The sequence below is a fragment of the Eptesicus fuscus genome, chromosome 4 (assembly GCF_027574615.1).
Source record: "Eptesicus fuscus isolate TK198812 chromosome 4, DD_ASM_mEF_20220401, whole genome shotgun sequence".
Taxonomy (NCBI): Eukaryota; Metazoa; Chordata; class Mammalia; order Chiroptera; family Vespertilionidae; genus Eptesicus; species Eptesicus fuscus.
In genome coordinates this window covers 68,921,571-68,939,369 of record NC_072476.1, presented here as the reverse complement: position 1 = coordinate 68,939,369, position 17,799 = coordinate 68,921,571, and the positions used below count along the sequence as shown (strand labels likewise).

Below are 17,799 nucleotides of genomic sequence, written 5' to 3'. Positions count from 1 at the left end.
CGGTCCCTTTAGCTAATTAAGCTCTGCTTTTACATTTGGTCTCTCTGCTTTCCACTCTGGGTCTTTGAAATTCTTTTTCCTCTTCCTGGAATATTCTTTCTCTCTCTCCCTGCCTCCTTTGCCAAACTCATCTTTAGATGCCAATTTGGATTTCATTTACTATTTCCCTGAAATGCCCCTCCCAAGATTGGTTTTTAGCAGCCTTCTGATTTGCTCTAAGAGAACACCCTATTCATTTTATATGGCCATGTTCTTTCTATACTCTAATTGCCTTCTCTCTCTCTCTCTCTCTTCTCTCTCTCTCTCTCTCTCTCTCTCTCATTAACCATACCATGAGTTTTTTGAGGGCAAGGGCTTTGTATATAATGGTGTCGTAGGTGCCTAACAAAGCCTGATTACACTCTATAGTTTGAATTCAGGTCCTTCTAAAAGATGTCTGACAGCTCTTCCAGGCCTCCTGAATAAGGATTCCAGTTTTAACGTGGCATATAGGGCCCCTCTCAATGTGCTAGAACCGTGGTCGGCAAACTGCGGCTTGCGAGCCACATGCGGCTCTTTGGCCCCTTGAGTGTGGCTCTTCCACAAAATACCAAGGCCTGGGAGAGTCTATTTTGAAGAAGTGGCATTAGAAGAAGTTTAAGTTTAAAAAATTTGGCTCTCAAAAGAAATTTCAATCGTTGTACTGTTGATATTTGGCTCTGTTGACTAATGAGTTTGCCGACCACTGTGCTAGAAGGTATCTTCCCAACTTCATGTCCAGGAACTCCTGCCTAGGCTCCCTCTACTTTCTGTGTATATTACTCCGAACACCTCTGCACAGGGTTATTCTGATGCCTCCACACTTTTGCTTATACTATTCCCACTTTGTGGAATATCATTCCTCTGCTTGTTTCCTGAACAACTTTTTCCAAACCCCTCTTAGCTCCAATTCAGGCAGACTTAATGGCTCTCTTCTAGGTCATCACGGAACTTTACGTTTTCCTCTGTTACAGCACTGATCTTGCTGTATGACAGTTACTTCTCTTCAATGCCCCACTGGCTAGACAATGAACTTCAGGAAGATACATATTACGTATACACATTTCTAGATGCCTGCCACAGTGCCTGGCTTCTAATAGGACTCAACTATTTATCACATTGAAATAATTAAAGCACATTTAACTGTTTCAATTTCTCTTATTAAGATTAAGGCAGAAGACAGGTAAGGGGAGAATAGATCATTCTACAAAGTATAAAAAGTGAAAATGTATAGTTTTATATACTTTGTTTAACCCTAGGAAGAATTTGGCTTCCTTCCCAACCTACCCCTTTATGTATCCTTGGCAAGAGGAATAAGAGCATGAGGGGGGAAAAATGAGCTAGAAATGTTTTATGAGTAATGATCAACTTAAACTTTAAAGGAAAATTTAATGGCAAAAGCCCAGAAAGCCGTGATTTGAATCCCAGCCCCGTTACTTTCTGACCTTGTGCAAACCGCTATATCTACCAAGCCTTGGCTTCTCCATCTGTGCAATGGCAATGATAATAATACATATTTCACATCTAGGGTTATTGTAAGGATTAAGAGTTTATATATGTAAAATATTTAGAACAAAGCATGGCAAACAGTAAGCAGTTATTGTGTTAGATATTGTTATTATAGCATATTACATTAATTCTTATAATGCCTTCAACTCTAGTTTTTAACTCCTAAATTCTTCCTAATTTCCTCAAAGGGGGGTATAAAATTAACCAGGTAGTAAAATAAATGAATTTCAAAATCTTTGTTGATTTGGGTTTAAAAACTGTCAAATTTAAGATGTGGATGTCATAAAATTAAAAAGGGATGTATTGTAATTCTTAAATCACTATCATCATTGCTAAAATAAGAGTTCTTATTAAAATTTTATAATGCTAACATGTGATGTAATGATATTAATAAAAATTCCAGCTTAAAAGCCACAAAGATGATTTTCAAATATTTTGATATAGCCGATAATCTTGATAAGTAAATAGGTTATGATTTAGCCATATTTTTTTTAAATTACAGCCAAATCTTGATTACCTTTAGTCTCTGGAGACATGGATAACTTAGATATTTAAAATCCATTTCAGAACTTCATCTTTAGCCTCTTCTCCTATCAAACCTTTACCAAGTTCACTTAATGGGCTAATTTGCATTTCAACTCCTTTTTTTCTTCTGGAACAATGAAATAGCAAAATAAATAAATGAATTAAGTTTTGACAATAATATAGGAAGGAAGGGCTAATGTCTTTGAATAATCAAGAGTTGGCTGCACAGCATTATGTTTATCTTAAGAATAAAAATAGTCTCATTCTCCTTCATATCTTTAAATAAAATCAAACAGGAGTTCCTATGCCTTAACATTCCTAGTCAGAGTTTCTCTGAGTACCTGAAAGAACCCTGGTGGTACAGGACCTACTGGCATGCCATCTCCTGGGGGAATGTTTCCTAGCACTGGACTGGGAGCTGCTGCAGCACTCTGCAAAGAATAAAGGAGAAACAAACCTATATCATTACAGAGAAGGCACAAAACCAAAGACTAATGATAATAGATTGTAGGAGGGGAAGCTTTTCATTCCTGGGAACAAATATTGGTAATTTCCCCCTCTACAGAGGTAAACGAAGATACAACAGTTAGTTTAGTATATGACTAAGTTATTTGGTTTATACAGGCCTCTAAATTTGCTGAAGTCACAGAACTGTAATAAGATGTTATATTTGAATGACATATTGAAAAAAACAAATAATATAACAAAATGATAAAAGTTTAAACAAATGCTTTAAGGCACAGGCATCTGAAATGGCAACATCAGTAACAATAGGTAAATATGTAAGCAGTAAGTTTGAAAATGGTAGTTGTAGGAGATGGAAAACAGAACTATCTTTTTAGATTATGCTTTTCTGTGTGTCATAAATAAAGTTTCTGCCTATAGGTGGCAACACATTATTTATTCTCTTTCTGATAGACTACAATTGGTAGCTAAAACATATTTGATAGTAAAAATAACATGGTGAGTGTAAAAAAATAATTAGGAGACTTAATAAGAGAAAGGAATTAGATTTGGAGAGAATAGTCTCATATAAACAGATTATTAAAAAAAACAGGTTGAAAAATTAAGTCTACTTCACTTGCAAATTATTTCATCGAATCCTAGGGCTTCATGACATAGGAGTACAAAAACCTTTGGGTTTAGACTTTGTAATCAAATCAAGGTTTTAGATTTAATTCTTACACAGAGCAGTAATATACACAACTGTTCTACAACCATGGATTTCAACTCTCAACCTGGGTAGACATATCACAAACACTGAGAACAGTCAAGAGGAACCAGAAATATGCTAAAGACAGATTAGTATAAATCTAACTGTTCTGCTATGAAAAGAACTCAAAACAAACACTGGATCTAGTGGATCTGTGGCACTACCCTCATTCATGTACTAATATCCCAATAGAAGATGTAATATCTCAGTATGTTTGTAGCATATATCTCCCAGTATATAAACTGATAAAAATAATAATGTTTATTCTATAGAACTGGCAGTTATTAATAATGAAGGCCAATGATTTTATTATTTCCTGAGGAAATCTAGGTGTAAATGTGGCTATTTAAAATGTTGCTTACATCTGATAAACATCTGATAAAGCATATAACTAAACATCTGATAAAGCATATAACTATAAAAAAATAATATTTCTTAAACATTAAGATGAAACATTAATATATTATTCTATTTTAAGCAAAAGCATGCAATTTAATGTAGGGTACATTAATTGAATACCTACCATTTGCCAGATATTGTTCTATATCATTTCATATGTCAACACTCATATTTTTTAAAAACTGAAAGACAAATTTCTTTTTTTAATTTTAACTAAACTTGCATAAAGATTAAATATAGAATGTTAGAGTAAAAGGAAAATTTACCACCTAATATGTATTCTCTTTTAGTGTAAATGTATATGATTAAGGCAGATCTGGGAAGAAAGCTTTGATCTGCATCCTTTGACAGTCAGGGGAAGCTGCTCTTAGTACCAAAAGCTAGACACTGGATGTCATTATTGTTCTAATTAATTGCAGAACAGAAACTTGTTTTTGCAATAAAAAAGACATAAAAAGATACAAATTTGTAAACCACACTCACTTAACTATATATATATATAAGCCTAAGCGACCGTCCGACCATTCAACCATTCGACCAGTAGCTATGATGCGCAATGACCACCAAGGGGCAGATGCTCAACACACAGGCATGGAAACATGGAACAGACTGATGAATCTCACAGGGAAGGGGGGGAGGGTGGGAAGAGATTAACCAAAGATCTTATATGCATACTAGAGGCCCAGTGCATGGATTTGTGCACTGGTGGGGTTCTTCGGCCTGGCCTATGGGGATTGGGGGCTGAAACTGGCAGTCCAATATCCCCTGAGGGGTCCTGGATTGTGAGAGGGCACAGGCCAGGCCTAGGGACCCCACTGGTGCACGAATCCTTGCCTCTAGTACTTGTATAGAAATGAATACTAAATGTCGATCAGGTTTACAAAACCAAAACAGAATTCAGTGAATTACTGCAACTTCCTAGTATAGTTTGAAGATGAGATTTCTCCCTTAATTCTAGTTGCCTAGAAAGTATATAAAAGAAGATTTTGCCTATCCAAAGGTAGTAAAAATGTTTGTTTGCAACTAAATTAAAATTTAAGAAGTAAAGATGCTGGGTCATCATTGGCTCCTTTACTTTTCTGGGGGACTACATAGTTTAAAGATACCTAAAATGCTAATATTTCCTTCCGAGTTCTTTATTATACATGTTTCTTATGTTTTTTTCCAGGTATTATTTAAAAGTGAGACATAATTGTCAGATGAAGATTTAAGCAATCTAAATCCTTAAAGTGACTTTAAATTTTAATTTCATGACTTCAAAATTATTTAATAAATTCAATCAAAATATATTGTCAAGGACTCTTTTAAGCTGTGCAATATAGCAGTTAACATCATTGCCCTTTATTTTTGCTTTTTAAAAAAAAGTGAAATATACATATTTTTATTGTTGAGAGTATTACAGATGTCTCCCATTTCCCCCCACTCTGCCCAGCCCGCCTCCCCCAGGCTTTCACCACACTACTGTCTGTGTCCATGGGCTATGCATATAAGTATGTAGGTTCTTTGGTTTTTCTCTTCACTGTTTACCCTCCTCCCCCAACCCAGAGATATGTCCATCTGTTCTATGCCTCCATGCCTCTGAAACATATAAAGTGGCTAAGAATTGGTGATCTAAATATTACAGATGATGTTTGCCATGCAGAAGAAAAAAAAGAGTGCTGTGATTAGCTGGTAATTTCTACAAAATGCTAACTTTTTCATATGAAAGCCAAGAAGCATGGGAAATTACAGAAAACAGAAAGGGAAGCAGCTACTGATGCTAAAAAATGATTTAAGTACAAGAGAAATGCAAAAAGACCCTGATAAACACAGTGATGATTTCATCCCTAAGAATACTTCAGGAGGCAGCCTTTGATTCAGTTGTCAGTTTTCAGGACAGCAGCCATATTTCCTGGTTCCTTGAATTCTATATTCAGCTTTAATCAGAAATAATAGATTATAAGAAAAAGGTCTGACATAAGGGATTTGTTTTGAGACCATTACATTCTAAATGATATCTTCATATCTGTACATGCACCCCAAATATTAGATGCCTAGCTATTGGATGACACAAAATTTTGAACTTGGTGTAAATAATCGCCAAAGTGATGATTATAAATTATTAAGAAAACTCTTATTAATAGCAAATAAAAGTTTCTGTTTAAAAATGAAATGAAATGGGGATATTTATGATACCATTATCATCATTCATATATTGTATTTACTAGGTGTACCAGTTAATATTGCGAATTTTTTTCAATAGATGGAGTTACACATATGTTGATATATATGTAATTTGATATGTATGCTATTTTGTATTGACAACAAGGTTCAAAACTTCATATGTCAAATTTTCTGAAGGTGTTAACATCATAGATATTTTTATACTTAAAAATGTCAAATTTTGTGCCAAAAAAAGAGCATTTGCGGGAAGTTTTAATTCATTACTTTATTTTGAAGAAAAGTACTGCTGAATACTTCGGGAAGCTTATGGTGAACATGTTCCATCTCAAGATACTTGTGAATGCTGGTTTAAACGCTTTAAAAGTGATAATTTCGATGTGAAAGACAAAGAACATCCAGGTCAACCGAAAAAGTTTGAAGACCAACAATTACAAGCACTACTGGATTAAGATGCGTGTCAAACTCAAAAACAACTTGCAGAAAGATTAAACGTTGCTCAGCAAACAATTTCCAATCATTTACAAGCAATGGGAAAGATGTTAAAGGAAGGAAAATGGGTGCCACATACACTGAACGAAAGACAAATGGAAAACCGAAAAGTCATCAGTAAAATGTTACTTCAACGGCATGAAAGAAAGTCTTTTTTTTGCATCGATTTGTGACTGGCGATGAAAAGTGGATTTATAAATCCCAAATGCACAAAATCATGGGGTGATCCAGGTCAACCATCAATATCGACTGCAAGGCCAAATCGCTTTGGAAAGAAGACAATGCTCTGCGTTTGGTGGGATCAGGAAGGTGTGGTGTATTAGGAGCTTCTAAAACCAGGTGAAACCATTAATACTGATTGCTACCAACAACAAATAATCAATTTGAACCATACTTTGATCATGAAACGACCAGAATGTTCCAGAAGACACAGCAAAGTAATTTTGCTTCATGATGACGCACCATCACACACTTCAGAACCAGTTAAAGACACGTTAAAAGGTCATGCCTGGGAAGTATTAACCCACCCGCTGTATTCACCAGACCTTGCTCCTTCAGATTACCACTTTTTCCGATCGATGGCACACGCACTTTCTGAGCAGCACTTCAAAACATACAAAGAAGTGGAAAACTGGGTCTCTGAATGGTTTGCCTCAAAACAAGAAAAGTTCTATTGGGACGGTATCCACAAATTACCTGAAAGATGGGGAAAATGTGTAGCTAGCGAAAGACATTACTTTGAATAAAGCAATTCTGACGTTTCTCTTGAAATTATCGTGTTTCCTTTGATAACAAAATCTACATTATTAACCGATACACCTAGTATAAGTTCAGCCCTCAAGAAGCATTTATTGTGTTCATATGAACTTCTGATGTTGTGTAAATTGTTATTAGAGCAATAAGCCTGCATTATGGCCACATGACTACACCATAGGCCAATCTGTGAGAGCTTTTCCATTAAACATCCCTCCCCCCACCCACAATCTAACATTTTAGTCAAGCACTTAATAAAGTGACCTTCAACAATATTTCAAAAACCACAGTGTAAAGAGAAACACAAGGAAAAAGTGTTAGGAATATTAATGTTGTGCCCTCTTTCACAAGTTTGTAACTGTTACTGTTATTGTCCCTGTTTTTCCTTTTTTAACTCAAAGATGGAAGACTTTGTCTTTTTTCTACACTGTTGATTCAATGTAAAAGTCCCTGGGCTTCTACTTGAGAGTCTAAGTATTTTAACTACTCAGACTGGAACCTTACAGGAGAAATTGGATGAGTCACCTTTTGAGGAAAAAAGAAATTTCTCCTCTGTGGTAAGCAGAACAGCCACCCAAAGATATCCATGCAAACCCCAGGGCCTGTGAATGTGGCAGCCTCTAGCCGAGAGCAGCCTCAGGCTGACTCCTAAAACCCCAAGGAACTACCAACAAATTACATAAACTTGAAAGTGGATTCTTTCCAGAGCCTCCTGATAAGAACCCAGCTGGCAAACACCCCTTGATTTCAGCCTTGCAAGACTGGAGTAGAGAAACCAGCACACTTACTATATCAGACTCTGACCTACAGAACCGAGAGATAATATATTTACAGTGCTTTAAGCTGCTAACCTGGTGGCAATGTATGTCAGCAGTACCAAACAAATACACCTCTCCCCCAAAATGACTATTTCATTTTGAAGGACATTTTTAAGGGCATCTAGAAACTAGGGAATTCTATGGCTCCTTAGAGGAAATTGTACTTGACCTGTTGCACAGTGTGCATTTGCTAGTACTCCCATTTTTATCACATCAAGTGTCTATCAGGTTAAAAATAAAAATATCTCCTAGGTTTAACAAAGCTTGGTTCTGTGGTTTACCTGGTCTCACAGTTCTTTCAGTGGCTTTTAATTGTGTCCCCCTTCAGCAGTGCAGAGTGGGGAAGCACAGTGAGAAGAATGGCATATGCAGCATCTCTTCTTCAGTTACAACGGCCTGCCAGACCTCTAACTCTGCTTTTCTCTTCCTCATAAAGGAATCGCTCCTTAACTATTAACAGAAGGTTCCACCAATCCCATCTAGCCTCTAGCCAAGTTCATTTCTAGGGTAGGGAAAATATAAAAACAAATGAAACCACAGTTTGAAGATCACCACCATGTAAACTTTGCTAACGGTCCCTGCTCTGACCCTGTGCACTGATTCAGAGTTACTAGAATGAAGACTCAATCCTTGCTCCAAAAGAGGGTGCATTTCTTTCTTCCATTTGCTGGGCTGCCAGCCTCAGTTCCCACCTAACTAGCATCTCGATGGCTCAGAGACCAAAGCCAAACCTTCTATTGAGTTCTCTCCTCATATTACTTCTGAGGGGATATGTTCTGCCACTGGACTTCCATTTCTATAGCTGAATCCTCAATACTTGATGTTGGGTTCCCTAGTTGCCAATAGTTCCCGCCTGGATCTCCACTTGTCATTTCTTACCATGCTGCCCCTGGAGCATAGTATTTGCCACCTGCCGAGCATTCCCATTACTCATTCTATAACATCCTAATGATGACCATCTGCACATACCCTCTGCCGGTTGCCTGCTACCAGTCTCCAAAATCTCCAAGGCTGATCTACTAACCTGTCTTCACTTCTCAACTGTCTACTGCAGGACCTCTCTCAACTGCTTACTCTGTCATCCTAAAATGGCCTTGTCTTAGAATCCAAGGCTCACGTGTCCTCACTGCACAACCACAGAGCCTCTATTTTAGGAAGGTCTTTTTTTAAATCTTTGTCACAGAACAGATTAAAGCCATGGAGGTACAGCCTGTATCAATAGCATGAATCATTGCAATTTTTGTTTGTTTTTCCCAGGATGAAGTTAATCATTAGGTACTCATCTTTTAAAAAGTCATATCCCTAATGAGACAGTTAAATATTTATGCAAAAGACATATTTCCTCTGAAATAAATTTTTTCTTTTGAAATTTACAGCTTTTGTAGGAAGAAATTTAAAGTCAATAATTGTGTTTTTTTTTCCCTTAAACAGCATTATTAGCATGAATCGAAAACAATATGTATCTAATTACAACAAATTTCCAAAAGCTCTTAAATTTTATCTAGAACAAATGATTAAATATGCTTAAGTAGGTATTCTAATAAGTTTATAAAGGAAATTTCAAATTATTTCATTATATCACAATATTTTAGGATTATTCCCATACTAAAATTAATTTTTAAAGCTACAACATTAATTTTATTTAAAATATCTCATATCCCCAAGGAGTTGTTATTATGGATAAAAAGAGTACTTGAAATTAACTTGAGCAGAAATACTACTGTTTAGTTTTAAAAGATGTTAATTACTGCTTTCTTAAAAGTGGCATAACAAATGGATTATGAGAGGCACAAAATAAAAATAGTAAGATAACAAATAAAAATATCTGTTTACATTGGCTCCAAACTGGAAATAGGGTTAAGGCACTGAACCAGTTTTCTAAATTATTTTTATAAATATATAGTAAAATTCTGTTCAATTCTGCCACTGGATTTGAAACTTTTTAATTGATGCCACAAGATAAAATAAAACATTACCACATGTTAGCACATGTAAACACGCAGACGAAGGGATACCTGTAAAGCGTGCTTTTATATCAGTGTAACGTTTTGGTGGTGAGATCATCTAAGCACACCTTAACAAAGATCCTAAGGATAATACATAATAATACAAATAACGAGGCTAAAAAAATGAGAACTTTATCTAACAACTGTTACTTTCTGTTTGAACAGAGAAACAAGAGGTAAAGACAGTAATGCTTAGAGATTCACTTTAAAATTTAAAAAATCAGTTTCATTCGACAGTGGTTGAGACACTTTTGGCCAAACTTCATCCACCTTCAACTACAGTGCTCTATAGTAACCACCGATACCTGCAAGGTAGTCAGTCACCAGAGGAAGATAGTTAAATACAGTTTCAACATAAAGAGATACTGTGACTGTTTTAAACAAACGTACCATATGTTCAGACAGCACTCCATCAGGCTTAGAGTTCTTAAAAAAAACATACCAAATCTCATATTGCAAAGGGGCACTGGGCTCTAGAGCATGCTGTCACTCCTTAAAACATCTGACAGTTCCTCTTTTAGAACTATCTGCCTTCAGACACTGTAGCACATACCTTGGATATTCTCAAGATAAGAAATCTTTATCCTTAAATGGTAAATTTACATTTTGGAAGCATGTAAAATTCATTTGGTATAGGGTCTTATGAATAGCGGGTAATGGGAAGGATAAAAGCATTTTGAATTAAAATTTTAAAAATATGACAGGTTTCTTATAGAAAATGGCATTAAACTCAAATGCAAAAATTTTAAGTTTTTTACTTTTTATTTTTAATGATAGTTGACATACAATAATATATTAGTTTCAGGTGTACAACATAGTGATTTGACATTTATATGCCTTAAGAAGTCATCACCATGATAAGTCTAATAACCATCTATCACCATATGAAGTTATTACAATATTGTTGACTAAATTCCCTATGTTGTACACTACTAGTATATACACAGGAATTATTTTGTAACTGGATGTTTGTACCTTTTAATCCTCTTCACTATTTTTGGCAACCATCAATTTATTCTATATGAGTCGATTTCTATTTTGTTTTGTTCATTTGTGTGTTTTTTTTTTGTTTTTAATATTTTTATTAATTTTTAGAGAGAGAGGAATGGAGAGAGGGAGAGAGAGAGAGAGAGAAACATTAATGCCAGAGTGAAACATTGACTGGCTGTCTCCTGCACGCCCCCTACAGGGGACTGAGCCCTCAACTTCGGCATGTGCTCTGACTGGGAATCAAACTAGTAACCTTTTGGTGCAAGGGACAACGCCCAACCAACTGAGCCACACTGGCCAGGGCTGATCAACCATATTTATTAAAAAATGACTTTCTTTTGCCTGCTAATTCAATGCCATCTTATAAATATTAAATTTAAAATGCCACAGTACCTTCTATAGAGTTTAAATATATACATACATTTTTTTCAAAAATCAGTCACACACAAAAAATCAGTCATAAAGAATGCTCTTAGAAAATATTGGAATAATGATTGGTAGAAATTTTGAGCTAGACTAATCATCACTTATACTTTGGGCTTTTAGAATACAGGGTAAATCTTGAACAAAAGAATAAATGGAATCTACCATGAAACATATGTTCAGACAGCACTCCATCAGGCTTAGAGTTCTTAAAAAAGTGTTTTAACTAGATCTAATATGTATCCTGCCCCAACAGCACTTCCTGGCATTTGTATGAATTAAACAGAAATTAGTAAAAATGGGTCCTTGTCTCTTTCTCCATTGAGTTTACTATTGCAGCCATGAAATGTTTTAAAATGTATAATATTAAGAACATAGTTTCAACTTTTTTTAAAAAAAATGTGTTTTATGATTTCAGAAAGGGAGTGGGATAGAGAGATAGAAATATCAACGATGAGAGAGAATCACTAAAACCCAGACATGTGCCCTGACCAGGAATCAAACTGTGACCTCCTGGCTCGTAGGTCAACATTCAACCATTGAGCCATGCCAGCCGGGGTAATCTATATATATAAAAGCCTAAGCAACCAAACGACCAGTTGACCAGTAGCTATGACGTGCTTAATGCAGGAGCTGCCCCCTGGTGGTCAGTGCGCTCCCACAGCCAACCTCCCATGGCCAGCCAACCTCCCATGGAACTCCCCTCAGCCGGCTGGCCAACCTCCTGTGGTCCCTCCCCCTGGCTGGCTGGACCCCCCATTAGCCCTGATTGGGGGGGGGATGGCGGTCAACTTCCCTCACTCCCTCCTCCTGACTGGACCGTAGTCCCTCCCTCTGGCCGGCCGCTCCTCTTCCCCGCATCGACCTTGATCACCAGACAGGCCGAGGGACCCCAATTATGCACGAATTCGTGCACCAGGCCTCTAGTCTTATAATAAGGCCCTTCATACTCTGAATCTGAATTGGGTTTCCCGGCCTTATATCTACTACCTTCCTACATGTTTCCAACATCCTGTTAATTTTTCATAGGCATCTGCTCCACCAAGTTAAAACTATGAGCCTCTTGGAAAGAAGAACAGTGCCTACCTCAATATCTTCCTTATACAATGAGATTTGAAAGTATCTATTGAAAGAATATATGAACAATTCTTATAAAATTATTTTGATTAAAGAGTTATTATTATGACAGTGATTTTACTGAACACGCTGACTCTGTTAATCTTAATATGGCATTAAGATTTTGTTAAAGTACCATAAGAAGTCATAATCTTAAGGTCAATGGGTTTTGGTGTATCCATCCTCTCCTTTAATGCCCTTTTCCCCCTAGAGAGCAGTCTTTTCTCCAGATGAAACCCCCTCTCCTTTTTTATGTTATACTTCCCCTACTCTCCCTCCCATCCCTCATTTTAAATACACATGTCCAGATTTTATGACTCAAAGAAATAAAAGAATACCGCTGATATAATTACTCCCGCTTACTAATGGACTGGTTAAACTTCGGGGTAAATGAATTTTAGCCCTTAAACATTAATTAGTACTTAGCTACATTTTATATTCCAAGTCCACTTTCTGACATTTGGAAAGCATAACTATGCTTATGATACTATATTTATCTTTGATATTATCCAACACTAAGTATTTTTGTCTAACTTTTCATGAGTTTGGGTCTTGAGTCTCTATTAAAATGGCAATTTCTTTGAAGACCACAATAAAGTCTTATCTAAAGAAACCAGCACCTTAGACTTAATAGCTAGGTGTTCAATAGATTGTTATAAAAACATCATATTAAATTACCCCAAATTTTTTACCAAAATAATTTTTATTAATGAGGAAATGAAAAGCAATAGTTTAAAGGTTTTAAAAATATGAGATAAAAAAATCACACTGATCCATTATTTAACCTTTATTTTGAATTTGCACAAATAGTCTAAAACTTTAAAATAATTCTTAGTTGACTTTAACTGAATGGAATGGGGTGATTTGATTCTTGACATAAATTTAAAATGATCAACAAATGTCTACTGATGTAACCACGTGAATATAATTTCAGGATTTGGCTTCTTGTTCATATTCTATAGAATCATGGGTAAGAACTTATCAAGCTAGTTCTGAGCTTCCAAAACACAGGCATGATATTTTATTATAAGAGAAGTATAGTAAGCATAGAAAAAAGAAAACTCATATTATTATAATTAACTAGGACTTTTCTTTTTATTATTAAAACAGCTAATTAAATAGCCTCTAAGATTTTTTTTCCTTCTATATTATAAAAGGCCTGTGGCCCTAGCGCCGTAAACGACCAAAGACCGGCGCGGGTGGGTGGGGCTGCGCAATTTCACGCGCTGGGCTTCTAGTTACATTATAAAATACATTTGATTTCAGGAATTAGAAAAACAGACCTTTTCTTAAATATATGTATCTGCTTCATAACAATAAATTTGATGATCTGTATTCAGAAGATATTTAACACATGTGTAAGCACAAGTTTTGTAATTAATGGTATTTCAAGTGAAGCATCGTAGGCATCCCAGTTCTGGAGTTTTATTATACTCATAATTTTCAAACTTTTAGAAATGCAAATGCTGGTTTTACACAGAGTTAACCTATAAAATTCTGGAAGTCTAAAAGCAGTCTTTCTCAATGGGAAAGCTTGAACAACAAATGTCTCTCTAAGGGAAATTTTCTACTTATATTCTAATATTAATTAAAAATATATTTTTTACATAAATGTAACTGAATTTCCTTCAGTCAAGCTATTAATGTAAATCTTGCTTACATTTTTTTATGGTAATGTTTCAATGAAAGGATTTAGTAATTGTATTTCAGTACTGAATAAATTAAGTATTCTAGAATTTAAAAATATATAGTTCATCAAATTTAGAAAAAATTAGTTTATGCTTATTTTTATGCCATTGCCGTTTTGATATCATATATATTTTAAAAATACCAACAAGACAATTCTTTTAAAATGTTGACATTAATTTTGAAAATGTAAAATAAATAAAAATCTTGACACCTACCAAGTATTTGTAAAGTAATTATACTTTATATGCTAGTTATACATTCCAGAGAATTTCTAAAAACCTGGAGCAGGCTATTTTAAGAAAACAATTAATTTAATATTAAAAGATATGAATGTTAACTCAACATTTCACTAACCACCTTCTATGTAAATATTTGTGATCATTCTCAGAATCTTTTTTCCAGTTATACTTATTTGGGATTAGGAAAAAGTTGGATGCAGATTTACTTTGTTTTGTAGCATGAAGCTAATAACATTAGCTGGGTCAGTCCTTGAATGTGTGAATATTTGTGTTGCTTGTCGTATTGAGAGACACATAAGCAAACAAGGCTCTATAAAATATGTTGAGCACTAGTTACATTCACGTGACTCAGTTGGCTTCACAAGTATATATCCGAATAAACATCCATATCTAAGAAGCAGAATAAGCCATATATTTAATTATAATCAGAAACTATATGAAGAAACCAGAGATTTACACAGTAAAAACAAAGTAGAACAAGATTTACGGAAAATAATGTAAAGGCGTGCTTGTGTGGGAGGAGGTGGTAGAACACAATACAGTTTAGGATAGTTTAATTCTTCAGTTAATTTATGACTCAAATGGTGATAGGCTTTTGCTAATTATAAAGAGCAGGAAAATAGCAAGTAGATTCAGAAATTATAAATTTTTTCTCATCCATTTTTCACAGCAATGTATAAAACACAGCATGTAATACTATCCCTTCACTTGAAAAGGCAACATTAAAAATAGGTCACAGCTTCTGATGGAGGTTAGGAACTGCCAGGGGGAGGACTACGGCACAGCAGGAGTTCAGGAAATGATAATGATGAGAAGGCAGTACTGCTGAGAACCAGACCGGAGGCTTGAATTCTCCCTCTGCCCCTATGGCCTACCCTAGGCCATATTTTCAGGTGGCCTTGGGTGCCTCACTTAAACTCTCAGTGATTTGACAAACAATAATATTGAGTTTACATTCCTTACAAATGTAAGCTCAAATACAGCTTTGATGAAATATGCATGCAATATATATTCCTTTACTCATGACCCTAGACTTTGTAAACTACCTTTCAATGTTTTATTTTCTCCAAGACAACTTGTAGATTTACATAAATCACAAAGGCTAGAGATCAGTTCTAAAAATATGAAATTCTTTCAGAAAAAAAGATTTCTTTAAGAAAGAAAAAGGATGGGGTTGGTGTAGCTCAGTGATTGAGCATCCACCCATGAAACAGGAGGTTACCATTAGATTCCCTATCAGGGCACATGCCCAGGTTTCAAACTCGATCCCCAGTAGGGGACATGTAGGAGGCAGCTGATAGATGATTCTCTCTCATCACTGATGTTTTATCTCTTTCTCCCTCTTCCTTCCGCTTTGAAATCAATAAAAACACATTTTTTTAAAGTTTTAAAAAAGAAGGAAAAAGGGGAAAAACACTTTAAAATAGTTTTATTTTTTTCCTCACTTCATGTGGAACAAAACTTGAAAGCAAAGTTGTGAAAATGGACTAGAAACTTGATCTTTGACAAAGAGTGGAATGCAACTTAATACTTGTAGCATTATAATAATTTGGAAAGCCGACTGAAATAGTTACCTTTCAAAACTCAAAGAATGATTTAGAAAGTCACTTTACTATCTCAGAGTAGTGTTTGTCAGTCCTTTAAAATCCAGCTCCCTACAGGACTTTGTCACTACTTTCTGTATATCCCTATCAGCTAAGATTTTGTTAAATTTTATCTTCTACGTAGCTTTTAAACATAAAAAAAGTTATATCAAATATGTATTTTTAATTCCCTAAACTTTCTTTCCCCAACAAGATTTTGATGTACTCCCTCCTCCACCTTCCACTCACAACCCTACTAGCCATTCCCCAAATCCAGATTGGGCTAGGATATTTATTTTGTTTTTACTCAAAGCATTAATAAGTATTATTACTGAAGTAAACTTAGAAAGCTATATGAGATGGTTAGCTATTTTTTAACAGTCATATGAAAATTCAGAAAAATGTGTAAAAAGAACAACTCTCCTTTATGTTTCAATTACTTGGAAATGTAGCAACAGCAACATCATATATATATGATATAGCTTCATTTATTTATATATGAATGAAATTATGTCATCAGGGCAGCAGGGAGTAGAAATGAAACAATGACAGGATCTTGCTGTTTTAGCAGAATATTTACAGTTTCGTATTCATTTTTAAACACATGTACTAAATGTTTGTATAGTTAAGTTTCTTGTGTTCCTTTTGTGTTTTTCTTTCTTTTCTTTCTATCTCCTTTTCTTCATCCCTCCTTCCTTTCCATCCTCCTTTCCTTACTCCTTCCTTTTGTCCAATGTTGGGTTTGGGCTGAGACTACAATTTCAACAAGAAATAAAAACTGCATTATCCAGGAAGGAAGCTAAAATGTTTCCCTTCCCCCAAATGCCATTAGAGACTTCCTGAATAAATGAAAAACACATTTATTAGGGGGAAAAAAATGGTGCTTGTACCAGCAACAAAAACAGATTCCGGTCTGCATTATAATTAAAATCAACTTGAATAATAAATGTCCGATATGGATATGATCTATTAGGACATCTGCACATCTATAGCTAATACAGTTTGCTAATAAGAAATATGTGGTTTTTTTAGTACATTGTCAAATAACAGGCAATGGGGCTTCTGCCACTTGCCTCTAAGATACTTCATAACATAATGGACTTCATTAACAGGAAGTTTATTTTAACTATAATTATTACTGAAAATTTTCATTCAAAATCATCCCATACTGTCATATTCATCAGTGGAATGCATGGATATAATCATATACATACATATACATATATATGTTATATATACAACATATGTCTGTGTATGTGTGTTTAATTATAAATATACTAGAGGCCCGATGCACGAAATCGTGCACGAGTAGGCCTTCCTTCCCCCAGTTGCCGGCACTGGTTTCTCTCTGGCACCTGGGACCAGGGCTTCCCTTGCAGCCTTCGCTTTGTCTGGAAGGACGTCCAGAAGGATATCTGGTCTAATTAGCATATTATGCTTTTATTATTATAGATAATTGAATTTTATATAATTATTTACATATTTGACAAATGGGCTCATATTTTACATTTTATATGAAAATGCTATGCATATCCACATATATTCTTGCTTTGAGGCTCATTTTTTATTGATTTCTTTTTTTTACAAGAGCACATTGAAATTCCTCTTACAATTTAATTTTATTTTATGGTTAATAATTATCAGCCTATTTGACTCATATTTAAAGTGCAAATAAAACAAGGGGTTTTTTTGGCTTTTTTTTTTTCATTTGTTTTGCATGATAATTTATCAGGCAAGTCAGTAGTATGTACCCTAAGCTTCAATCTTGGGATTGTTCTCAAGAACTCATTTGGTCATTATAAAGGTAAGTACCACTCATAGTGATAATTGAAATAAAAATATATTGACTCATAAGATGAGATTTGA

The 17,799-nt window shown here is 35.0% G+C and overlaps 1 protein-coding gene across 13 annotated transcripts in view; it reads right to left on the bottom strand.

Annotated features, from left to right (window-relative positions):
* SSBP2 (single stranded DNA binding protein 2) overlaps nt 1–17,799 on the bottom strand; it is a 221,967-nt gene that overhangs the window by 69,645 nt on the left and 134,523 nt on the right. For 7 of the 13 annotated variants that reach the window (XM_054715106.1, XM_054715105.1, XM_054715108.1 and 4 more), the window contains one exon: nt 2,394–2,483. The exons of the other annotated variants lie outside the window; for them this stretch is intronic. In XM_054715106.1, coding sequence (XP_054571081.1) covers nt 2,394–2,483 — 90 coding nt within the window. The remainder of the gene's footprint in view (nt 1–2,393; nt 2,484–17,799) is intronic. 13 annotated transcript variants of the gene reach the window in all.